Source organism: Loxodonta africana, chromosome 7 (assembly GCF_030014295.1).
Source record: "Loxodonta africana isolate mLoxAfr1 chromosome 7, mLoxAfr1.hap2, whole genome shotgun sequence".
Lineage (NCBI taxonomy): Eukaryota > Metazoa > Chordata > Mammalia > Proboscidea > Elephantidae > Loxodonta > Loxodonta africana.
Window position 1 is genome coordinate 46,416,558 of NC_087348.1, and position 26,979 is coordinate 46,443,536.

Consider the following 26,979-nt stretch of genomic DNA (forward strand, 5'->3'; position numbering starts at 1 on the left):
AGTATATCCCTGATACCAAAACCAGGTAAAGAAAACACACAAAAAAAGAAAATTACAGACTTATCCTTGACAAAATTCTAGCCAATAGAATTCAACAACATATCAAAAAAATAATTCACCATGACCAAGTGGGATTCACACCAGGTGTGCAGGGATGGTTCAACATTAGAAAACCAATTAATGTAATCCATCACATAAAAACAAAAGACAAGAATCACATGATTTTATCAATTGATGCTGAAAAGGCATTTGACAGAGTTCAACACCCTTTCGTGATAAAAACTCTCAGCAAAACAGGAATAGAGGGAAAATCTCTCAACGTAATGAAGGGCATTTATACAAAGCCAACAGCCAACATCATCCTAAATGGAGAGAGTCTGACAGCATCACCCTTTAGATGGGGAACCAGACAAGGATGCCCTTTATCACCACTCATATTCAACATTGTGCTGGAGGTCCTAGCCAGAGCAATTAGGCTAGACAAAAAAATAAAGGGCATCTAGGTTAGGTTGGCAAGGAAGAAGTAAAAGTATCTCTATTTCCAGATGACATTATCTTATACATAGAAAACCCTAAAGATTCGTCAAGAAAGCTACTGAAACTAATAGAAGAGTTCAGCAGAGTATAAAGATAGATGATAAACACACAAAAATCAGTTGGATTCCTCTACACCAACAAACAGAACTTCAAAGAGGAAATTACCAAATCAATACCATTTACATTAGCCCTCAAGAAGATAAAGTACTTAGGAATACATCTTACCAGAGATATAAAAGACCTATACAAAGAAAACTAGAAGACACTACCGCAAGAAACCAAAAGAGAGCTACATAAGTGGAAAAACATACCTTGCTCATGGATAGGAAGACTTAATATTATAAAAATGTCTATTCTATCAAAAGCCATCTGTAGATACAATGCAATTCTGATCCAAATTCCAATGACATTTTTTCATGAGATGGAGAAACAAATCACCAACTTCCTATGGAAGGGAAAGAGGCCCCAGATAAGTAAAGCATTACCAAAAAAGAACAAAGTGGGAGGCCTCACTCTACCTGATTTTATAACCTATTATACTGCCACAGTAGTCAAAACAGCCCGGCACTGGTACAACAACAGATACACAGACCAATGGAACAGAATTGAGAATCCAGACATAAATCCATCCACATATGAGCAGCTGATATTTGACAAAGGCCCAAAGTCAGTTATATGAGAAAAAGACAGTCTCTTTAACAAATGGTGCTGGCATAATTGGATATCCATCTGCGAAAAAATGAAACAAGACCCATACCTCACTCCATGCACAAAAACTATCTCAAAATGGATTAAAGACCTAAATATAAAATCTAAAACGATAAAGATCATGGAAGAAAAAATAGGGACAACATTAGGAGCCCTAAGACATGGCATAAGCAGTATACAAAACATTATCAGCAGTGTAGAAGAGAAACTAGATAACTGAGAGCTCATAAAAATCAAACATCTATGCTCATCCAAAGACTTCACCAAAAGAGTAAAAAGACTACCTACAGACTGGGAAAAAGTTTTTAGCTATGACATTTCCAATCAGTGCCTAATCTCTAAAATCTACATGATACTGCAAAAACTCAGCTACAAAAAGACAAATGACTCAATTAAAAAATGGGCAAAAGGTATGAACAGGCACTTCACTAAAGAAGACATTCAGGTAGCTAATTTTAACAGATAAGTGAGGAAATGCTCTCACATTCATTAGCCATTAGAAAAATCAAAACTACAAGGTTCCATCTCACTCCAACAAGGCTGGCATTAATCCAAAAAAACGCAAAATAATAAATGTTGGAGAGGATGTGGAGAGACTGGAACGCTTATACACTGCTGGTGGGAATGTAAAATGATATGACCACTTTGGAAATCGATTTGGCGCTTCCTTAAAAAACTAGAAATAGAACTGCCATATGAACCAGCAATCCCACTCCTTGTAATATATCCTAGAGATATTAGAGCCTTTACACGAACAGATATATGCACACTCATGTTCACTGCAGCACTGTTTACAATAGCAAAAAGATGGAAGCAACTAATGCACCCATCACTGGATGAATGGATAAATAAATTATGGTATATTCACACAATGGAATACTATGCATCGATAAAGAACAATGATGAAACCGTGAATCATTTCATAACATGGAGGAATCTGGAAGGCATTATGCTGAGTGAAATTAGTTGAAAAGGACAAATATTGTATAAGACCACTTTTATAATAACTGAAGAAATAGTTCACACAGAGAAGAAAATACTCTTTGACGTTTACGAGAGGGAGGAGAGAGGGAGGGCGGGAAAGGGATTTTCACTAAGTAGATAGTAGATAAAAACTATTTTAGGTGAAGGGAAAGACAACACACAACACAGGAGAGCTCAGCACAACTGGACTAAAGCAAAAGCAAAGAAGTTTCCTGAATAAATTGAATGCTTTGAAGGCCAGTGTAGCAGGAGCGGGGGTTTGGGTACCATGGTTTTAGGGGACATCTAAGTCCACTGGCAGAATAAAATCTATTAAGAAAACATTTTGTATCCCTCTTTGGAAAGTGGCATCTGGGGTCTTAAACACTAGCAAGCGGCCATCTAAGATGCATCAAATAGTCTCGACCTACCTGGAGCAAAGGAGAATGAAGAACATCAGAGACACAAGGTAATTATAAGCCCAAGTGACAGAAAGGGCCACATAAACCAGAGACTACATCAGCCTGAGACCAGAAGAACTAGATAGTACCCAGCTACAACCGATGACTGCTCTGACTGGGGACACAACAGAGAACTCCTGAGAGAGCAGGAGAGCAGTGGGATGTAGACCTCAAATTCTCATAAAAAGACCAGACTTAATGGTCTGACTGAGACTAGAAGGACCCCGGTGGTCGTGTTCCCCAGTGTTAGTCCAAGACAGGAATCATTCCCAAAGCTAACTCTTCAGACAGGGATTGGCCTGGACAATGGGATAGAAAATGATACAAGTGAAGAATGAGACTATGTGGGCATCTCCTGTCTGGAGGGGAGATGAGAGGGCAGAGGGGGTTAGAAGCTGGCCGAATGGACACGAAAAGGGAGAGTAGAGGGTGGAAGGGTGCTGTCTCATTAAAAAAGAGGAGAGCAATTAGGAGTATATAGCAAGGTGTATATAAATTTTTGCATGATAGACTAACTTGATTTGTAAACTTTCACTTAAAGCACAATAAAAATTTTTTAAAAAAAGATTCTGAAAAACAGGCTAAAAAAAAAAGAAGAGACCTCATATAAACTGATTTCTTCTTTGATGAACTACAACAATTTTGCATCTTCTAATATTTCTTGAAAAAAAAAATATTTCTTGAAATCTCTTAGATCATATTAAGAAAAGAAAAAGAATTCCAATGATGGAAATTGCTATAGGTTTTTCCAGTTGAGAGAAGCCTGAGGTTATCTAGTCCATCTAAGAGAATAAAGGAATGAATCTTGGAAAAAAAGTTCAGTTGGGGTTTTTGCCCACGAAAAAGAGGAAGACTCTCAACAAGATGGATTGACACAGTGGCTACAACAATGAGCTCAAGCAGAACAATGATTGTGAGGATGGCACAGGACCCACCAGTGTCTCGTTCTGTTGTACATAGTGTCCCTATAGGTCAGAGCCAACTCAATGGCACCTAACAACAATAACAACAATGCCTCTATTGATAAGCATTACTAAGTGGTTTCTGTTATCACAAATGGCAGTGAGTTGCTCATGATTATGAATTTTAAGGCATGCATGAAACCAGCAGGATATCAAACATAATGCAGCAATCTCACCCTAGATGGATGTGTTTATGCCTGAATCCCAGTAGCATACAAAACACCTTGCACGTGAGCATATGCTGTTGTTTTAAACACCTACCAATACAAACAAGGAAACAAAGGAAGAGCTAAAAGGAATGAAGAGGAAGGTAGAAACACAGAACAAAACATATCTATGAAATAGAAAAGGACCTAAATTTCTTCGCTGCTTTTCATCTGGATGAGATAAAAACACACACACAATTCTAGCATCAAAGGATACACTGCATTTTAAGTTATAAACTTACGCCAACGATCTTTTCTAAAACCTAAAAGGCATGGACCTCTTCATTGTTATGAAAAAATTTGATAGTATAAGCTTTTAGGTATCTATATAAACTCCCCTAGGTACAAGCTCCACTGTAGCACATATTAAAGGAAGCACTGGGATTAGGGGTAGAGGATTACTGTTGACTACAAAGCTTTAGAAGAGAGAAGATATGCTGTCTTCCATGTAGAGGTCTTGGATATAAGTATGTCTTAAGGGAGCCGTTGTGGTGCAGTGGTTAATAGCTCAGCTGCCAACCAAAAGGTCAGTAGTTCAAATTCACCAGCTACTCCTTAGAAACCCTATGGGGCAGTTCTACTCTGTCCTATAGGGTTGCTCTGAGTAGGAATCAACTCAGTGGGAACAGGTTTGGTTTTTTGGTTTTAACAGGTATGCGTTTTTCCTTGACAAAATCTCACCTTAAGGAAAAGAGAAAAAGAAACTCATACTAAAAACTGCATCTAATAAAAAATGTGAGCTTATTACATGCTTGCCATGACCATAGATACCACAAACAATGCCCAAAATTAAATGTATCTGGTTCCTTCCCTAAACAGAATTATAATCAACAAATTTTACACTGGATTCCATTTTTGTAGCAGGAATGACTCTGATCTTTTTCACTATTATTTTAAAGTTACAGCAACACAGAATTGAAAGTATTTTAAAATGAAGGACGTAATAGGAATTAGAAAAATAAAAACAGACTTCCAGTCAATATAGCACCTTAGAAACGCACACAATAACAACACCCTGACAACAAAGACTTGAGAAACTAAGTAAAACAGACACAAAAAGTGACCTTGGATTCTAGAATATCAAATGGAGAGTTGAAGAAACAGACTAAGCACCAAGTGGAAGGAGAGGCAAAACGAGGCCAGGGGAAAAACAGAGATCGACCACGTCTTGCCAGCACAGAGCAGCGTGCCATTTTGGGACATCACTGAACAACAACCTGGAATGATGAACCCAGGAAAGCAACCGCAGGGAGAGTACAGTTGGTGGCAAAGATTCTGTGCCAACAATCCTGGAAAGAAACAACAAAGTGAGCAGGATGTGACCAAGAATGGGACACCTCTGTGAGGGAGGTAAGAGTGGTATAGCTTTGAAACCAGGGAACCACAGGGAAGTACCTCTGGAGCAAAGTGAGACAGAGTCATCGGAGCCTTAAAGAATGCGAAAGTGTAGACAGGGAGTGCACATCTGCAGAGGAGTAAAGGGTGAGCACAAGAAGGGTGGGAGCTAGGAATTAGTGCAGGGACTGCTTGTTAGTAGAGGCACCCAGCCATTTATACAGGAGACACCCAGCAATATCAACCCACAGGGGAAACACCCAGCTATGTCAACCCACAAAGTGACAACAAAAGCCCCCTGTGCAGGTAATCATCCCCTCCTGTCCCTGCAGACTCCCATTCACTGACCTTCTTCCCAGACAAGCCTGCCATTTGCATTAGGGTGTGCCCTGAGGCCCAGACAGGCCCAGCCAAGGCAGAAAAGCATGGCCACACCCACCACTTCTGAGAAGTGGACCCTCTGTGCAAATCCAAGTAGGCTCTACTTCACCTCTCACCCCATCCCGGACATGCAGACCATTGCCCCTCCCCCATCCTGCCCACAGACCCCTCCCAACTGAGCAGGACTCCACTCCTTGCCCAGGCAACACCCTTCTCCAGCTAGGTCAAACTCCACACCCTGTCCTACCAACCACCTCCCACAGCTACGCGGAACTCCGCTCCCTGCTGTGCCAATCCCCCCTAGCCAAGTGAGATTTCATGCCCTTTACAGGTGCCCCCTCACAGCTGAGGGGTACTCTGTGCCTTCCCCTGCCAACCACTCCTTGGCCGTGTAGACCTCTGCATCCTATCCTGCCTGCCCCTCGCTGTACCCCATTCTGCACTTCAGGGGTTGCCCTGACTGCTATGGCAATGCAGAGGTAACAAATTATTCCTTAAGAGCTGTGAAAGGACCTTGACCACCCAACACCTGGTAACTCACATTGGGGAAAGAATTTGTTTGCACACCACCAAGCAATTCTCTAAGAGAAATCATACACACCTAACAACATAGAAGCACAGCATATATGCAACCCTCCATACCCACCAGTGAGAAGAAAGCACACCTAGCCAAATGACAGACCCAAACCTACACATAGGCCAAATAACTGGTAGTTTCATAGCCATACACAGACCAATACTACAAAACTTCAATTAACAAAATACAAATGAAGGTAAACAATTTAAAAAGAATGGGAAGAAGCTAAGCTCCAGATATACCAAAACAATATAAAAAAAGCAAATAACCATGAAATCAATAAACAAATGTTACAGAACTTTAATGCCTCAAAGACAACAGTCAATTAAAAATCATATGAAGAAACAAGACACAACGGCTCAGGCAAGTGAGCAAAATAAAGGGATGGAAATCTTTGCTGAGAAAGAACTGATAATAAATCTACCTGACATGGAATTCAAAAGCCTAATATTTAGTGCTCACTTCAGCAGCACATATACTAAAACTGGAACAATACACAGATTAGCATGGCCCCTCCACAAGGATGACATGCAAATTCATGAAGAATTACATTTTTTTTTTTGCCAACAAATGTCACAAAATAATACGTGCATAAATTTTTGCATGAAAAAATTAACTTGAGCTGGAAAATTTCACCTAAAGCATGCTAAAAAAAAATAATAAAAGGACTAATATTTAGGTTCCTCTAAGACATCAAGGAAAACACAGAAAAAAAACCCTAAAAGAATTCAGGAAAACGATACAAGAACAAAATGACAAATTCAACAGAAAAACAGAAACTACAGAAACAACTAGAAATTCAGAAAATTAACAATAAAATATCAGAAACAATTCAATGGAAGGACACAGAAGTAGAATAGAATCAATGGAAGTAAGAATCAGTGAAATAAGAGGGCAAATCCCTTGATACTAACTTGTTTGGGGAACAACCAGAAAAAAAGGTTGAAGAAAAATGAAGAAAGCCTGAGGGTTATGTGAGACACCATCAAGAGGAATAATATACACATATAAGGAATTCCAGAAGGGGAAGAAAGACAAAAGATTACAGAGAATTTTTAAAGACATAATGGCAGAAAACTTCCCAAGTATCATGAAAGACAAGAAGATTCCCATTCTAGAAGATCATACCGCATAGACTTCAAAAGAAATGAACCAAGAGATATCATAACCAAATTTTCCAGAACAAAAGACAAAAAGAATTTTGAGAGCAATGTGAGGAAAGCCAAATATCATCTAAAAAGGGGCCTCAATAAGACTAAGCACTGATTTCTCATCAGAAACCATGCAAGCAAGAAGGCAATGGGATGACATATACGAAGCCCTGAAAGAAAAGAACTGCCAACCAAGAATCATCCAAGCAAAACTCTTTCAAAAATGAGGGTAAAATTAGGACATTCCCAGGTGAACAGACATTAAAAGAATTTGTAACCACCAGACCAACCCCATGAGAAATATTAAAGGAAGTCCTTCAGACAGAAAACCAATGACATCAGACGACAACCTGAGATAAAGACACATAACAGCATCACCCAGATACCAAGCTAGGCAAAAACTTCAAAAAAGTAAAACAAAGCTACAAAAAATTGATTAAAATGAAACAGATATAAAGAAGTAAATGACGACAACTTCAAAACAAAAGAGGGAATGAATAGTGTAGTTATAGAACTTTCATATGGAGAAAAAGTCAAGGAGATCTCAAGATATAACAGACCATTTTAAATTTAGGATGGTAAATATAAATTTCAGGGAAACCACAAAGACAAGTAATAAATATACATACCAACACAAAAAAAAGAGAATCAAAAAGACTCAGTAAACACAAAAAAAAACATAACAAATGAAAGGAAAAGAAAATTCATATATAAAAAGAACTCATCACAGAAAGCAAAGAAAAAAAAAAACATGAACACCACAAAAAAGTGCAACACGATGGCAGCAGTAAACTCATACCTATTGATAATCACACTGAACTGAATGTAAATGGATTAAAAGCACCAGTAAAGAGACAAAGAGTGGCAGAATAGATGAAAAAAAAAAGACCCATCAATGTTTTGTCTACAAGAGACACACCTTAGACACAAAGGCATAAAAAGGTTAGAAATCAAAGGATGGAAAAAAATACCAAGCAAACAGTAACCAAAAGAAAGCAGGAGTGGCAATATTAACATTTGACACTATGGACTTTAAGTCAAAACCCATTATAAGAGACAAAGGACACTGTATAATGACTAAAGCATCAATTCACCAAGAAGATATAATAATTATAAATATTTATGCACCCAATGCCAGAGCTCCAAAATTTACAAAACAAACTCTAACAGAATTGAAAAGGGAAATAGACATATCTACAATAATTGTAGGCGATTTTAATACACCACTTTCAACGATGGACAGAACAACTAGAAGGGAAATCAACAAAGATACAGAAGACCTACACAACACTATCAACCAAATGGGCCTCAGAGACATATAAAGAACACACCACCCAACAGCACAAAAATACACATTCTTCTCCAATGCACATGGAACACTCTCCAGAACAGACTATATTTTAGGCCATAAAGCAAGCCTCAATAAATTTAAAAAGACTGAAATTATACGAAGCATCTCCTCTAATGGTAAGAGTATTAAACTAGAAATCAATTACATGAAGAGCAAAGAAAATAAGCTAAATACATAGAAACTAACACACTACTAAAAAAAGCTATTGGATAATAGAAGAAATCAAAAGTGAAATTAAAAAGTACTCAGAAGTAAACGAGAATGAAAACACAACATACCAAAATCTTTGGAATACAGCAAGAGCAGTGCCCAGCGGACAATGTATAGCAAATAAATGCATGCACTAAAAAAGAAGAAAGTTTCAAAATAAATAACTTAATCCAAAAACTCAAACCTAGGAATAAACTCAAACAAATAGAGAAGAGTAAAAGACCAAACCAGTGAGAAGAAAGAAATAAGAAAAATTAGTGCAGAAATAAATGAAGTAGAAGACAGAAAGACAATAGAAACAATAAGGCTAGAAGTTGGTTCTTTGAAAGGATAAATAAAAAAGACAAACCACTGGCCTAAATGACAAAGGAAAAAATGAGAAGATGCAATTAATCAAAATAAGAAATGAAGTTAGAGACATTACAACAAATCCAACTGAGATAAAGAGAATCATAACAGAATACTACAAAAAACTGTATTCTAACAAATTTGAAAACCTAGAAAAAATAGACAAATTTCTAGAAACACACTACCTACCTAACCTAACATATATAGAGACAGAAAATCTAAATAGACCTGTGACAAAAGAAGAGATTGAGGATGTAATCAAAAACCTCCTGTCTTAGTTACACAGTGCTGCTATAACAGAAATACCACAAGAGGACGGCTTTCACAAACATAAGTTTATCCTCTCAAAGTCTAGGAGGCCAGAAATTCAAATTCAGGTTGCCAACTTCAGGGGAAGGCTTTCTCTCTCTGTTGGCTCTAGGGGAAAGTCTTTGTCATCCATCTTCCCCTGGGACTAGGAGTTTCTTAGAGCAGGGACCGTGGGTCCAAAGGATACGCTCCTCCCGGCTCTTCTTTCTTGGTGGTAGGAGGTCCTTCTCCTCTCTGCTCGCTTCTCTCGTTTGTATCTCAAAAGAGATTGACTCAAAACACAATCTAATCCCATAGATTATATCCTGCCTCATAACATAACTGCCTCTAATCCTGCCTCGTTAACATCATAGAGGCTGGGATTTACAACACATAAGATAATTACCTCAGATCACAAAATGAGGACAACCACGCATACTGGGAATCATGGCCTAGCCAAGCTGACACATATTTTTGGGGAACACAATTCAATCCACAACAACTCCCAGCAAAAAAAAAAAGTCCCAGCCCTGATGGTTTCACTGTGGAATTTTACCAAACACACAAAGAATAGTGGACACCAGCTTTACTCAAACTCTTCCAAAACACAAAAAAGGAAGGAATACTCCCCACGTCATTCTATGAACCCAGCAATACCCTGATACTAAAACCAGGTAAAGACACCACAAAAAAAAAATTACAAACCAATATTCCTCATGAATACAGATGTAAATATTCTCAACAAAATTCTAGCCAACAGAATTCAATGGTGTATCAAAAAAATCATACATTATGATCAGGTGGGATTCATACCAGCAGTGGAAGAATGGTTCGACATTAGAAAATCAATCAATGTAACCCACCACATAAATAAAACAAAGGAATAGAATTACATGATCATCTCAATTGATGCAGAAAAGGCATTTGATAAAATCTAACACCCTTTCCTTGATAAAAACTCTCAGCAAAATAAAAATAGAAGGGCAATTCCTCAACAAAATTAAGGGCATATATGCAAAAGCTAACAGCCAGCATTATTCTCAATGGAGAAAGACTGAGAGCCTTCCCCCTGAGAACAGGTATGAGACAAGGATGCCCACTGTCGCCACTGTTATTCAATACTGTACTAGAAGTCCTAGTCAGAGCAATAGGACAAGAAAAGGAAACAAGGGGTACTCAAATTGGAAAGAAGAAAGTAAAATTATCTCTATTCACAAATGACATGATTCTTTACATAGAAAATCCCAGAGATTCCACAAGAAAACTACTGGATCTAAGGGAAGGATTCATCAAAGTCACAGGGTACAAGATCAACACACAAAAATCAGTTGGGTTCCTTTACACTAACAAGAACTCCGAAAAGGAAATCGAGAAAATAACACCATTTACACTAGCTCCCAAAAGGATAAAACACCAGGAATAAACCTAACCAGGGATATAAAAGACCTATACAATGAACACTGTAAAACACTACTGCAAGAAACTAAAAGTGACCTTCATAAATGGAAAAATATTTCAGACTCATGGACTGGAATACTTAACATACTCATGAGTGATATTTTTTATTTTAGAGCCACTCTGTCTTTTAGCTGATAGGTGACCACTGGGAGTGGTTTGAGTTCCATCTACCTTGAGACGAGAAGAACTAGATGGTACCCAGCTACTACTACCGACCATTCCAACCAGGAACACAATAGATGGTCCCAGATAGAATGGAAGAAAAGTATAGAATGAAACTTAAATTCCTTAAAAAGGCCAGACCTACTGGACCAGAAGAGACTAGAGGACCCCTCAAGACCATCAACCCGAAAAATCCTTTAAATTTAGAACTCAAACCACTTCCAGTGGTCACCTATCAGCCAAAAGACAGAGTGGCTCTAAATAAATATCACCCATGAGTACTGTGCTCCTCTAAACAATTATCTAAATAAGACCTAACAGTCAACATTTACCCTAGACCAAAGATGAGAAGGTAAGGGGGGACCAGGAAGCTAGACTAATGGTAAAAGAACAACCAGAATGGAAATAATAAGAATGCTAACATATTGTGAAAAGTGTAACTGATGTCACTGAATAATATGTACAGAAATTGTTAAATGAGAACCTAATTTTTTATATAAATTTCCTCCAAAATCACAATAAAATATTTTTAAAAAGAAAAACATAGCAAGCCAAAATGGTGGATTAAAAAAAAAAAGCAGAAGCAACAGGAAAAATATACAGGAGAAGATCTTCAGGACCTAGGACTGGACAAAGAGTTCTCAGGCCTCACACCAACAGCATGATCCATAAGAGAAAAAAGTAATAAACTAGACCTCATCGAAATTAAAAACTCTGCTCTCACAAAGACTGTTAAAAATACGAAATGACAAAGGACTGAGAGAAAATATTAGTAAGTCACATATCCAACAAAGAACTAGCATCTAGAATATATAAAGAATTCTCAAAAAGTAACATTAAAAATATCCAATTTAAAAATAGACAGACATGCAAAAGCATTTCACTGGAGAGGATATGTGAGTGGCAAATTGAAACCACAATGAGAAACCATTACACATCTATCAGAATGGCTAAAATGAAAAATAGCTGTAACACCAAATGTTGGCAAGGATGAAGAAAACCTAGTTCACTCATACTTTGCTGGTGGGAGTACAACATGGTACAGCCACTTTGGAATACAGTTTGGTAATTCCTTTCAAAACTAAACATGGATTTATCATATGATCTAGCAATTACGCTCTTTAGCTCTTAAGCAGAGAAATACTTATTTTTAAGCAAGAACTTGTACATGAATGTTCATAGCAGCTTTATTAGTAAAAGCTAAAAATTGGAAACTACCCAAATGTTCTTCAACAAAACCCATTGCCATCAAGTCGATTCCGACTAAGAGTGACTCTATAGGACAGGGCAGTTTCCAAGGAGCGGCTGGTGGATTCAAACTGCTGACCTTTCGGTTGGCAGTGGAACTCTTAACCACTGCACCACCAGGGCTCTGTAATTCAGTAGGTAAGTGGTTAAACGAATTATGATATATCCTTACCACAGAATACTACTCAGCCATAAGAAAGTAACAAACTATTGATATATGGAATTGGATGAACTTCAAAGAAATTATGCTGAGTAAAAAGAGCCAATCTCAAAATACATAATCAATGCATTTTGTACACATACTACATGATTCCATTTATGTAACATTTCTTAAATAACATAATTATAGAGATGGAGAAGACATGGCACAGTGGTTAAGAGCTTGGCTGCTAACCAAAAGGTCGGTAGTTCAAATCCACTAGCCACTCCTTGGGAACCCTACAAGGCAGTTCTACTTTGTCCTATAGGGACTCTGAGTTGGAATCAACTTGACAGCAATGGGTTTGCTTTTTGGTTTGGGTTAGCGGTAGGGGAAGGGGATGAGTGTGGCTATAAAAGGGTTTAACATGAGGGAGTCTTATGGTGATGATACAATTGTATATCTTGATTGTGGTGGTGGTTATGTAAGGTTACACATATGATAAAACTGAGCTACATACACACAAATGAGTGCCTGTATAACTGAAGTTTGAATAAGCTCTGTGGGTTGTGCCACTAACAATTTTCTAATTTTTATATTATACTATAATTGTGCAAATGGTTAAGCGTTTATCTGCTAACCAAAAGCTTGGAGGTTTGAGTCCACCCAGAGGTACCTTGAAAGAAAGACCTGGTGATCTATTTCCAAAAAATCAGCTATTGAAAATCCTATGAGCACAGTTCTACTCTGACACACACGGGGTTGCCATGAGTTGGATTTGACTCGAAGGCAACTGGTCACTGGTTTTTATGCAAGATGTTATCATTGGAGAAGGCTGGACCAAGGGTGCATGGGACTTCCCCATATGTTTCTTTACAATCTATGAATCTTCCTGTGAATCTATAATTATTCCAAAATAAAAGTTTAAAAGTGGGGGGGAGCAGGAGGAGAAGAATAAGCCAATTAATGCAAAAGAGATTTCAAAAAAGAGAAGTATCACTTAAAGTTTACCAAGAATATTGGAGTTCAGGCATTTTATTTTACCCCTGCAGAAAGCTCTGGGGGATGGGAACAATACTAATCTATAAAATCACATGTTTAAGAGAAACCTTCCTCTTAAAAAATCTGCTTCCCTTTCCTGCTCATCCATCCAAGCTACCGTAATGAAGTTTCTCGAGGCTATCACTCAGTAAGCCTTGCTGTTCATCAGCAGATCGTGTAAAATCAATTTTATTTCCCCCAAACATACTCTTCCTCCCAGCTGTTTAAGTCAATCCAGAAATGTCTGCATTGACTCACTGAGGCAGGTCAACTGAGCATTAGCCTGTTTTCAGTTACACAGTTAATTCCATTAAACAAAGAAAAATGCAAACAGTTAAGCATGTGGACTTCCTCTCCCTGCTTTTATAAAAAACAGATTACCTGCATACCTGGAACCTACTGGATGTACCCATAAGACAAATTTCAGAAAATCCATTGTGAAATTACAATGATAATTTTTTCTATACTATTTTTGTTTCTTTATTTATGTTTTTGAAATATTGAGAGTTGTATGTAATCACAAATAAACACTCTACCTTCACCTCCAAATAAAACTCTCACAAGCCCATTTACTTATCTCTAGACTAGCACATTGATTAAGAAAAATGTACTGTGCACGTTCAAAACTGATCTCCTGCCCTCAGAAATGTCATCAGCTGCTTCAATGAGCTAAGGATGACAACAGTGAGGGTTTCAGTGAACATATATTCAAGGGCCCTGATAAAGCTGCAAATCCATAAAGCTGCAGGGTTTCTAAATCAACTTTACATACAGTACTTGATGCACTTACTGATGATCAAAGAGCACAGCCTTCAGTATGGGTTGCACCTCAACACAAAGAAAACAAAATCCTCACAACTGGTCCAATGAGCAACATCATGATAAACGGAGAAAAGATTGACGTTGTCAAGGATTTCATTCTACTTGGATCCACAATCAACACCCATGGAAGCAGCAGTCAAGAATTCAAACACAGCATCAGGCAGATTCAAGTGTTGAAAAGCAAAAATGTCACCCTGAAGACTAAGGTGTACCTGCCCCAAGCCATGGTGTTTTCAATGGCCTCATACGCATGTGCAAGCTGGACAATGAATAAGGAAGACCGAATAATTGATGCCTTTGAATTGTGGTGTTGGTGAAGAATATTGAATATACCATGGACTGCCAAAAGAACGAACAAATCTGTCTTGGAAGAAGTACAACCAGAATGCTCCTTAGAAGCAAGGATGGCGAGACTAAGTCTCACATACTTTGGACACGTTCTCAGGAGGGATCAGCCCCTGGAGAAGGACATCATGTTTGGTAAAGTAGAGGGTCAGCGAAAAAGAGGAAGACCCTCAATGAGATGGACTGACACAGCAGCCGCAACAATGGGTTCAAGCATAAAAACGATTGTGAGGATGGCGCAGGACTAGGCAGTGTTTCGTTTTGTTGTGCATTGGGTCGCTATGAGTCAGAACTGACTCGAGGACACCGAACAACACTATATATACATATATATACACACGCACACATAAGTGTGTATGTGTATGCATATATCTCACACAATAATACTTCAATCATGAAAGATTTATTAGCTCAAATGTAATCCCACCTTCATATGGGATGCAATGTCCTATTAATGCTTATTTTTATTTCTATTGCATAACAACTGTGACACAAAACCATTCACTCTTAAAGTGATCCAATTCTCTTCAACTTCCCTGGCCTGCCAGCCACCTGCACGGGGCACAGCACTGGTATAGTACCAGAAAGCCTACTTTAAAGCAAAACCCACACAGCTGGTTAGGAGCAGGTGTAGCCCAAGTGAACCAAATCAACTCTGCTTGTAGGAATTCATTTCTAAATGTTTCAAAATGCCAGATCTTGCAAATAAAATCGACCTTTGTATTGACATTCTCTTAAAGAAATAAGATTTTAGAGATGTGTTTCTCAGCTATTTTTAATTCTAAATTCCTATGACTGTAGGATAAAAAATGGCCTTTAAGAAGTAGTACAGTGCTACCTTACTTCCAATTTCTTTCAGTATTTTATTTGTAATTTTGCCTCAAAGTTACACAACACACACATACACACACAAAATCTTTTTGCCAACATCTTTTCTATTCTTGAAAGTAGAAATAAAAAACAAAATGAGAAAATTCCTCATCTAAAAATCAATTTTAAGAGATTCATTCTCAGCACAACATTGCAAAATTCCTCTGATGTATGTCTCCATTTTGTTTTACAGAAAACGCATTTAGTTCACCTTCAATCAAAGACCGTGGGACTTTTAAAGGAAAATACCAGTTGTTCTGGTCAGGTGGCCATATTCAATCAATTGCTTTACATAAAAAAAATGACAAGTCACTTGCCATGCTCTTGTCTTAAAAATCCATCCTCCTAACTGTAGCTTACGCCCTTCTATACACTTCCTTCTCCTTCCTCTTTCTTTGCCAGTTTCAGTTGTGGTTCACGGTGTGTGATTCAACCAGGCCGACCATCTCCCTTCCCAATACTAGTCACATTATTTCCTTAAAAGTCAGCCACTTATTAAAAGAGAAATAATTGTCAATGCCTATGGTGCTGTGGTTAAGTGCTACGGCTGCTAACCAAAAGACTGGCAGTTCGATTCCACCAGGCGCTCCTTGGAAACTCCATGGGGCAGTTCTACTCTGTCCTATAGGGTCGCTATGAGTCGGAATTGACTGGACGGCAATGTGTTTAGTTTTTTTTTGGTTTATCCTAACACTATGAAAAGTTGCCACTGACCTTACTGCCAACTTGTTAACTCACTGAGTGACAGTGCTCTTTCCCCATTTATAAAACGGGGATAGAAACACGTGAGTTGAGCACTGCATTTCTTGAAAAAACTGTCACAAGTTCACAGAACAGTGTTTCCCCCTTCCTCTCCCCACCCCCACCACGTACACACACCCTTGAACATGTCAAGTTATTTAACTTTTCTGGCTCGTTTGAATGTAAAAACAATGGGATTGGATCTGAAGTTGTGTTCCACGTTTGACATTCTATTTTTTGTTTCCAATTATGCTTCCTTTTTTGTTCATTTACTATGTCAGTATACCCGTTTACCGGAGCCCTGGTGGTGCAGTGGTTAAGAGATACAGCTGCTAATCAAGAGGTCAGCAGTTCGAATCCACCAGCCGCTCCTTGGAAACCTTAGCGGGCAGTTCTATCCTGTCCTATAGGGTCACTATAAGTCAGAATCAACTCAGTGGCAACAGGTTCAACGGGTTATACCCCACTACTAGGTCTTTTATCAGCCCCCATGGAAAAAAAGTTATTTTATTCTACAATTACACTGGGTTTTTTTGGGGGGGGGTATAATTACACTGAGTTGTGTGCTGTAATTGACCACTGACTTTTGATTTATGGAAGTACATTGTTGTCGCCAGTTGCCATCAAGATTCCAACTCCTGGCGACCCCATGTGTGCAGAGCAGAACTGCTCCATAGAGTTTTCAAGGCTGTGACCTTTCAGAAGCAGATCACTAGGCCTGTCTTCTGAGGGTTTAAACAGCTAACCTTTCAGCTAGTGGTTGCACACTTAACAGTTTGCACTACCCAGGGACTCCTTTATATTTCAGAAGCAGTTTGAATTAGATTCTGCCTCAGGGTTTAAGAAGGGCTGACTAACCATAATTGTGATTTCCCTCATGGTGAACTTTTAAGAAAGGCTGAATGTGGGAGGAGTGTAAAGTGTGTTTATCCACATGGGGGACTATCACACACATCTTTTAATGGTAAGATCTGTGTCTGTGATTTTTACTTTTTCTAATTTTCCTCATGAGTGTACACAGTAGCTGCTCAATAAAAACTGTTTACTATTTCATAATTAGTTTCTATGCTGAAGACTTGGTAGATCAGGCACCTTGGTTGAGATCACCACAAATCTAATGGTGTGGCAAGGGCTCAGGGTTTTAAAACCTATTTCCACAGATACCACTAATCTCCAGTCTTTTCAGAAGACAACTAACCCATTCAGCAACTCAGCATTTTGCTATAAACTACCTGTGTTTTGATGTTAGTACAGTCAAAGGCAAAACCACTTGATTGATTAGACTTGCTCATGGTTTTCAAGTTATTTTTCTTATTTTGAATTTATTATGAAGATATCTAGTATGCCAACTTTATGACAGCTACCGTTGTTTTTGTCTGTTGTTATTCTTGTTGTAATTTCAAGGACATGATAATTATATAATACCATAAATAGGCTAGAGAAATAAGCCAATATTCTTTTGCAGAGAAGCAAAACAACTGTCATGGAAATAACTAGAAAAGATGACAATGCTTTCTTACAGGGTGGATCTACATTTCAATTAAGGAGCAACCAAGCAACAGACCTACTCATCAGTTTTAAGAAAGAAATATATCCTAAAATTTTGCAAAAAAGAAAATAGTTACTTACACAAATGTATTTATAGCATCACCATCAGTAGGCAAGGTTTACTGAGTACATTCTATATATCAGACACTTTATATCCAATAATTCTCACAATAAGGTAGGTATCACCCCATTTTTGAGATAAGGAAACTGAAGCTTGAAAAGGTTATTCAGCTAGTAAGTAAGTAGCAGAACTGAAACTCAAACCCAGATCTGTCTACCTCTGATTACTGCATTCCATCACCTAAGCCACATGGAAACTGATTAAATGACCAACAATAGTACATGGGTAAATAAACATGATATATTTAGATGGAATTTTATGCAACTATTAAATATTATAAAGGTGACACAATGGAAAATAAAATATACATTTCACAATGCATATGGAATAATATTAAACAGATAAAAAACATTTAAATGCATTCTGGTTACAACTAGGTACTAACATGGATATTTTTTATTTGGATAAAAAAAAGGAAAACAAAGAAATTAAAAGTTTTATGGTTAGGTTTAATGGGTTTATGGGTGGTATACATCTCTCTTGATATACCTGTTTTCAATGAATTATTCTAAAACTAAGTCAGCTCTTACCACATCAGTTCTCAACCCTTCGGTTTATTCCTTAACTGTAAATCTTTCGGAGTAGGAGTGGGGTAAGCTACCCAAGATAGTTCCTGCTATTAAGACCACAGTGGGATATCTACCTTGACTAAGTGCTTTACAGACACCTCATTTAATCTTTTTATAACAATCTCATGAGGTAAAAATCTCTATTATTCCCATTTCAGAGATGGGAAAACAAAGGCTGACAGGTTAAGATGACTCCACTTGAAAAACTGTAAAGCCGCCAGAGAAGACCAGGTTGGCTTGACTTCAAAGCCCATTCTCTCAATCATTACACCATACAGTATTACACAGTAGCTCACTGTCATAAAGCTGGTAGTAAGCCTCTAAAAACTAGAACTCCTTCTGAGCCTTGCGTTAAAGAAAATGAGACCACAGGAGACCAATTCAAAGTTAAAATGACTGGTGTTGGTATCAGTGGTCTTTGCTTTAGGACAAATAGTTTCTCATTCAATTCTCAATAGTATGAAGTTAAATCATGGTAATTGTATTTTTTGGTGTGTTTTTCTAAATTTTTTTTAATTAAAAAACAAATCAGGTTTCAGCCAGAATTTATTTTTCTTTACAAGTGAATTGTGTTCCCATTGTTCACTAGTAATGAAACAGTTAAGTCTTGAGGGTATACCCTGGTGGATATCTCCCTCAACCATCTAAAGAGAAAAAAAAAAAAAAAGTCACAGTCAGTTACTCCGGTTAGATCTGTGATCATTAGGACATTTGTAGGCACGTGCACACGCTCTCTTTACTGTCAGCCTGCGGCTTGCCACGGTCACAGTGGGCAGTCAGAGAATCTTTCCCAAGTGCTGACATTTTACACCTGGCTTAGCGGCAAACATTCAGAGAGGGGTGAGCAGCCCTTCTGGCCTTCAGGTAGGTCCAATACCTTGATTTCTACCAAAGCTAAAAGACAGGAGCCTACGTTTGTAAACTTTAAAGGAAAGGTGATGCCACACTTCAGGGGTGTGTGAATTACAGGGAGATTGAGTGTCCAGACAGGACAGGGATGAAGTAGCATCTGGAAACTGTGGATTTTTGGTCTCAGGCTGCTGCAAGAATTTAATTCATATGCCTCCAGAGCGCTATGTACGAACCTCGGTACATATGTGATTCTCTGGCATAAGTGTCAGAAGGAAAACCTAAAGCTAGTTTAAAGCCAGCAAAAATCAAATAATGTATGTCTCAAATCTAATTAACTGTGCAAATGGTGTTAATTCATGCACTAAATGACTGCAGTCGTATGAAGTTGCCTGCTATTGGGGAGCAATCAGGAAAACATGGACAACACTGGTCAGTAAGATGTAATGCTTCAGAAAATAATGCCTTTCTACAGAAGGAAAAAAAAAATTCAGTACAGATGCAAGTAACTACAGACCTAGACCTCAAACCATTAGCCCACCTCTGATTCTCAACTCCGCTCTAGCTTCACAATAAATAAATCAAAGTGTCCCTGCTGAGGAATGTTAGCATGGGGCTGGAGAAATTGTGTAAGCTTAATGGTCCTCTATTTCTGTCTTTGAGAAAGAATCTTTAATGTGTTGACTTCGAGACTTCCTTCAGTTGAAGAACAGTGCCTTGTTTTTTAAAAATATCTTCCTGTTTTTGTCTGGTCTACTTAAAGGAAAATGCTTCGGTAGAGTATAATCTTTTAATAACTCTTTTAAAAACCAAGCTGTGGCTAATATAGTCATATTAAAACCATGGAAAATAAAATACAGGGTGGAAAGAAGGAGTGTGCTGTCAACACTGTAGGGAGAGCAACTAGGGTCACATAACAATGCATGTGTAAGATTTTGTATAAGAAACTGACTTGAATTGTAAACTTTCACTTAAAGCACAATAAAAAAATTTTTTTAAACCACGGAAAATATACAACAGTCCACTGCAGCAAAAAGATATTCAAGTCAGTAAAGAGAAATTTCAAAAACTAAACAAATGTGGCGAAAGAATGTAAAAATACTTTCAATGTTCCTGTTTGCTCTTTAAATACATAGGTCATCCGGCCATGGCTTAAAACAGGTGGTTAAAAATTAAATACACACTGAACAGCACAATGAGCATACTTAATGTCACTGAACTGTACATCTAAAGGCTGTTGAAACGGCAAATGTTTTGTTACTTACATATTTACCATAAATAAAAAAAAAGTGTAATTAAAAAGAAAATAAATACACAAATACTTGAACTGTGGTACAAAAGCAGGTAAGTCACCTCAGTAGTAATAAATTTTACCACTGTTTTTAGGTCCCTGATATTACAAAGTGAGCCAACAGCAAGGCATCAAATGGAGAACAGAAACTCTGCCTGAAAAATCTTTAGGGACCTTGACCAAGCTATGAAAATCCTCAGTCTCGCCCAAGAAAATGTTTCTGTTTTATATAAAAATTAATTCTGTTTTTATTTATGAGACACCAATATCTCTATGACAAAGTTATAAGGCACTTACCAGGCTACAATGAAAACATTTTTTTAAAAGCTTGCTGTTTAAAAGCAAGTGTTCTTAGTATATGTTTACCCCTTTGGGATCTGAAATCCATTACCCTTGTACGGCTTGCTTTATATTGCAGCAACAGTCTTCAGAGGTGTTTGAAACAAGCAGGACTTGGTTGCAGGACTCCCTCCAACCCCAAAACAGGCAACTCCATGAGAATAATTGCACATCATGCTGAGTGTAATCACCTATGATTTTCCTGTACTGAGTTGAGGGTCAACAATATTTTCTTTTGGTTCCTGCATTGTTGTTGTTCTTAGGTACTGTCGAGTCAGTTCTGACTCACAGCAACCCCATGTATTTATTCCTATGGATAGCGTTTTCCTAACTGCACAGATGTCTTCTCTCACATCTACTTGGCTAGGCCATGAATAAATGAAACAGTCACCCAGATTATTTCACAAGTAGGGTAAGTTGCTGAACTACAAACCACCATGACTTATGAAAGAAAGGTTTGCTTTACAACTTTGGTAATAATTTTCCTCATTCACTATTTCCTCACTTAGTTTAATATAACCACAAGACAAGTATGAAAAGATCACACCTTGAGGAATCTCCCATCACGAATCATCTAAAGTAAACTAAAAATCTTAAGTCTAAGAGGATATTTAGCAATTAATTACACCTTATCTACAGAAGTGCTTCAAAGCAAAAAATCCCACCATCTCATAAGAGGGACCACAGATTCTAAACGTCCAAGGAACCTTTACAGGGGGAATAAAAATAAATAAGAGTATCAATTAACATTTATTAAGTACTTAACATTATGCCAGGCACTGTGCTGTGTGCTTTACACGTTATCTCATTTATGGAGTCCCTGCTCAGTGTAAATAGTAAGCATGCTTGGCCGCTAATGGAAAGGTTGGAGGTTTCAGTCCAGTCAGAGGTGCTTAGAAAGAAAGACCTAACAATCTACCTCCACAACATCAGCCACTGAGAACCCTACAGACCATAGTACTACTCTAAAATACATGTGGTCACCATGTTTGCTTTATCTCATTTATTCCTCAAGACAACTCAATGAATAGGTACTAATATTGTCCCATTTTACAAATAAGAAAGAGAGAGAGTGAAAATAACTTGTCTAAAATGGCTACACAGTAACTAAGTGTTCCAGCGGGATTTGGACTCACACAATCCCAACTCAGAGGCTGCATAATTAATGATGGATTAATAAAAAGGGTAGCAAGATGAATGAAATATTTCCTGTTTTTTAAACTGAACTTGGCACCAGCACCCTCATTACATATATTTATTCCATGCTTCCTAGTCCAGGGTGTTATCAACCTATGTCCACTGACCAGTTCCTCAGATCCTAAAGCCCTTTGTACTCATCTTCAACATTACAACTATCAACATCCATGACTCGCAGGTAATTGCATACTAACAACTTCACTTTTGATAAATTCAAGTATGAACATAGTAACTATCATTGACTCTGTGCAAAGCCCTGTTCTAAGTGCTTTACATGTATTAATTTACTAACCATAACTTATGGAGTCCTGGTGGTGCAGTGGTTAAGAGCTCAGGCTGCTAACCAAACAGTTGGCAGTTCAAATCCACCAGCCACTCCCTAGAAACCCCATGGGGTTGTTCTACTCTGTCAATCTTTGAGGTAGGTAAATTTATCTCATTCTACAGATGAGGAAACCTAGGCACAGAGAGACTAAATAACTTGCCAAGGTCATGCAGCGAATAAGTGACACAGCTAGGATTTGAATCAGGCAGTCAACCTTCAGAAACCCTGGTGGCGTAGTGGTTAAGAGCTACGGCTGCTAACCAAAAGGTCAGCAGTTCAAATCTACCAGGTGCTCCTTGGAAACCCTGTGGGGTCACTATGAATCAGAATCGACTCAATGGCAACAGGTTTCGTTTGGTTTTTTTGGTAGTCAACCTTCAGAGTCCATACTTTCAGCCACTGTTTTTCACTGTTTTTGAAGCATATTAACAATTTATCCTTATAAGTCAAGGAATCTGTGCTATTTTGTTTTCTTTAACCTTTGGTGTCTAAGGCTTCACTCTTCAAACAGGTAGTGCATTCCACATCAAGGCTCCTGACATCTAAGGTAAAAAAAAAATAAGGTAGGTAATAATAATTTATAAAGCTTACTTCATCTGGTGAATACCTTTTGTAAAGTCGTAATACAAACATTAAGCCTTCATTAATTCTGGCACTTCTTTACTTAGTACCAGCTTACTAAAGAATTACCAAAGAATTCCTTTGGTCAAAGTTCTTGGCTGAAAAAGAGATCTGAAATAAGAACCACTAAACTCTAGTTTCCTACCAAGAAAACAGAAATATGTGTCAGAACCTTCCCTAAAAAAACAACCAAAAACCAAACCCGTTGCCGTCCTGTGGATTCCGACCCATAGTGGTCCTACAGAACAGAGTAGAACTGCCCCATAGGGTTTCCAAGGAGTGGCTGGTGGACACGAACCGCTGACCTTTTGGTTAGCAGCCATGCGCTTAATCACTGCGCCACCAGGTTTCCGTGCTTGCCTAAAAGAACCCTAAAGACAAGGTTCTTTTTAGAGAGATTGAGGAAGCAAAGGGCCTTTAAAGTGGTACTCGCTAAAGTCTAATTACTGTATTTCCACTACTAAGACTGTTGTTAGGTGCTGTGAAGTAGATTCCAACTAAAATTAAAACCAAAAAAAACCAAACCCTGTGCCGTCGAGTCGATTCCGATTCATCGCGACCCTATAGGACAGAGTAGAACTGTCCCATAGTTTCCAAGGAGCGCCTGGCGGATTCGAACTGCCCACCCTTTGGTTCGCAGCCGTAGCAGTTAACCACTACGCACCAGGGTTTCCCAACTAAAATTAAGAGTGGTAAAAAATCATTACCAGGTAATTTATTCCCGCACTCTAGGTATTCAGGGACTCATCTTTTGGTTCCATAAAATAGTCACAGCTTTTGTAACCTAGGGACCCCTTTCCTTCCCCGCCCCAAAGCAACCTATGGATCCTCAGGGGTGAAACTCTGTGTCAAGCCCCCAAGCGTCCAGGCAGAAGGCAGTAAGGTCATCTCTCCCACTCCACTCCCCCCAGGAGCAACTGTGCTTCCTACGGGTCACCTTGTTTGCGTTCCCAGGAGAGGCTCCGGCCACACTGAGGCTAGAGTTTGCCTAACATCGGTCCAGGTGCTGTATCCTCCCGGTAACCCAGACGTCGGGTCTATATTAGCGACTCTCACCTCCCGCTCCCTAGTTTTCCGCCTTGGCGCCCATTTAGTCACTTCGCACTTTTCACGTCTCTATTCAGAAAGCCATCCAACGATTCTCCACTCCTGGAGCAACAAACTGTCTTAGCCGCACACACATTCCATAGAGTACTGGTTCTTGGGAAATGTAGTTCTTTCTGGAGACCAGTGGTGAACCTTTAAGTAAAAAAGGACTACAATTCCCAGAATTCTGGACGAGGCTAGTCCGCGTCTGAAATCTCTCCTAGCTGATTGTATTATATTAGGCAGAAAGGTTCTGTGGCTCTTTGACTACCTGTCACCCTGGATTCTGCTAATTCAGTCCCACCACAAGCTTGTGGGAGGAACTTTTTAACCATACTTTTAACATGTGAGGGAGTCTAAACACAATGATTTTCTATGAAGAGATACACTAAGTCAATTTACTTTTGTGATTCTTTCAGATAAAGGATCTACCCACGATCAGAAAATATGTCACTGCAAATGGTAACAGTCGGTAATAATATAGCCCTAATTCAACCAGGCTTCTCACTGATGCATTTTGATGGACAAGTTTTCTTCTTCGGCCAGAAAGGTTGGCCTAAGAGAGCCTGCCCCACTGGTGTTTTCCATTTTGACGTAAAGCATAACCATCTCAAACTGAAGCCTGCAGTTTTTTCCAAGGATTCCTGCTATCTTCCTCCTCTTCGCTACCCAGCCATTTGCACATTCAAAGGCAGCTTTGAGTCTGAACAACATCAATACATTATCCATGGGGGAAAAACGCCAAACAATGAGCTTTCAGATAAGATTTATGTCATGTCTGCTGTTTGCAAGAACAACAAAAGAATTACTTTTCGCTGCATAGAGAAGGATTTAGTAGGAGATGTTCCTGAGGCCAGGTATGGCCATTCCATTGATGTGGTGTATAGTCGGGGGAAAAGCATGGGAGTTCTTTTTGGAGGACGTTCATACGTACCTGCTGCCCAAAGAACCACAGAAAAATGGAATAGAGTAGTTGACTGCCTGCCTCATGTTTTCTTGGTGGATTTTGAATTTGGGTGCTCTACATCATACATTCTTCCAGAACTTCAGGATGGGCTATCTTTTCATGTCTCCATTGCCAGAAATGATACCATTTATATTTTAGGAGGCCATTCACTGGCCAATAACATCCGCCCTGCCAACCTATACAGGATAAGGGTTGATCTCCCCCTGGGCAGCCCAGCTGTGAGTTGCACAGTCTTGTCAGGAGGAATCTCTGTCTCCAGTGCAATCTTGACTCAAACTAGCAATGATGAATTTGTTATTGTTGGTGGCTATCAGCTTGAGGATAAAAAAAGAATGGTCTGTAACATTGTCTCTTTGGAGGACAACAAAATAGAAATTCGGGAGATGGAGACCCCAGATTGGACCCCAGATATTAAGCACAGCAAGATATGGTTTGGAGGCAACATGGGAAATGGAACCATTTTCCTTGGGATACCAGGAGACAATAAACAGGCTGTTTCAGAAACATTTTATTTCTATATGTTGAAATGTGCTGAAGACGATGTGAACGAAGATCAGAAAACATTCACAAACAGTCAGACATCAACAGAAGATACAGGGGACTCCACTCCCTTTGAAGACTCAGAAGAATTTTGTTTCAGTGCAGAAGCATATAGTTTTGATGGTGATGATGAATTTGACACCTATAATGAAGATGATGAGGAAGATGAGTCAGTGACAGGCTACTGGATTACATGCTGCCGTACTTGTGATGTGGATATCAACACGTGGGTACCATTCTATTCAACTGAACTCAACAAACCCGCCATGATCTACTGTTCTCATGAAGATGGGCACTGGGTCCATGCCCAGTGCATGGATCTCGCAGAAAGCACGCTCATTCAACTATCGGAAGGAAGCAACAAGTACTACTGCAATGAGCATGTGGCAATAGCAAGAGCACTACAAACCCCCAAAAGAGCCCTACCGTTAAAGAAGCCCCCACTGAAATCCCTCCGCAAAAAAGGCCCTGGGAAAATCTTAACTCCTGCCAAGAAATCATTTCTTAGAAGGCTATTCAATTAGTTTCGCAAAAGCCTTTGAGATTCAAGTGCATCAAATTTTTAAACCTATTTTAAAGAATCATAATGATGACAAAAATTTTATTTCTATTTTTGTTTTCTGAAATGCCTGTTTCCTTTAGTTACATCAATTAAGTTCCAGGAAAAAATGCATATAACATAATGCTAAAAACAGTCACTGTAGAATCTATACATTTTGAAAATATTTTACTCAAGGGCATCTTAAATGAGAATTTCCAATCTGAATTTTCTTCTTTGAAGAAATCTTAAACCCAGAAGAAAGCAGTAAAATAATCGAGGTATATTTATATCCCTTATATGATTTTTTGGTCACAACTTATTAATTAGGACAAACTTAACCAGTAAAGAAACTAACACCCAAAGGAATTAAACGACTTATTTTTGTGCAATACAGCAATCTGGTGGTTGGCCAAAAATTAAAACTGTGATAACCTATATCTCACACTATTATTCTTTCTGGAACCTCCAAGGTAGACCCTTGTGCTATGCCCATGAATAGACCAAATTTCTTATAGCTGAGACATATATACAGCCACTGACAGAAGGGAAAGAAAAATAATCCATAGCAAGTTTATTAAGTTCATCAGTTTTGTTACATTTTCTCAAGTTATCTGCATATGACTTCTTCAAAGATTCCCCCATCACGTGAGGCACAGATGGTGAGCCAAAGTGAGTCACTTG

At 38.5% G+C, this 26,979-nt stretch overlaps 2 protein-coding genes and 1 non-coding gene across 6 annotated transcripts in view; 2 read left to right on the forward strand and 1 right to left on the reverse strand.

The window, feature by feature from the left end:
* IFTAP (intraflagellar transport associated protein) overlaps window positions 1-24,474 on the reverse strand; it is a 102,088-nt gene extending 77,614 nt beyond the window's left edge. The window contains exons 1-2 of one of the 4 annotated variants that reach the window (XM_010592121.3): window positions 24,221-24,474; window positions 23,023-23,085 (exon numbers count right to left, since the gene is read on the reverse strand). The gene's annotated coding sequence lies outside the window, so the exon portion shown is untranslated. The other 3 variants (XM_010592123.3, XM_010592120.3, XM_010592122.3) reach the window with 3 other exon arrangements.
* LOC111751247 (U6 spliceosomal RNA) lies at window positions 6,585-6,688 on the forward strand. The gene has a single exon (XR_002786339.1). It is a non-coding gene; the product is annotated as a U6 spliceosomal RNA (small nuclear RNA).
* Window positions 24,475-24,559: 85 nt separating the features above from the next.
* Window positions 24,560-26,591, forward strand: RAG2 (recombination activating 2). The gene has a single exon (XM_023550703.2). The coding sequence runs from the start codon at window positions 24,698-24,700 to the stop codon at window positions 26,279-26,281; it is 1,584 nt and encodes a 527-aa protein (XP_023406471.1). The 5' UTR covers window positions 24,560-24,697; the 3' UTR covers window positions 26,282-26,591.
* The last annotated feature ends 388 nt before the right edge of the window (window positions 26,592-26,979 follow it).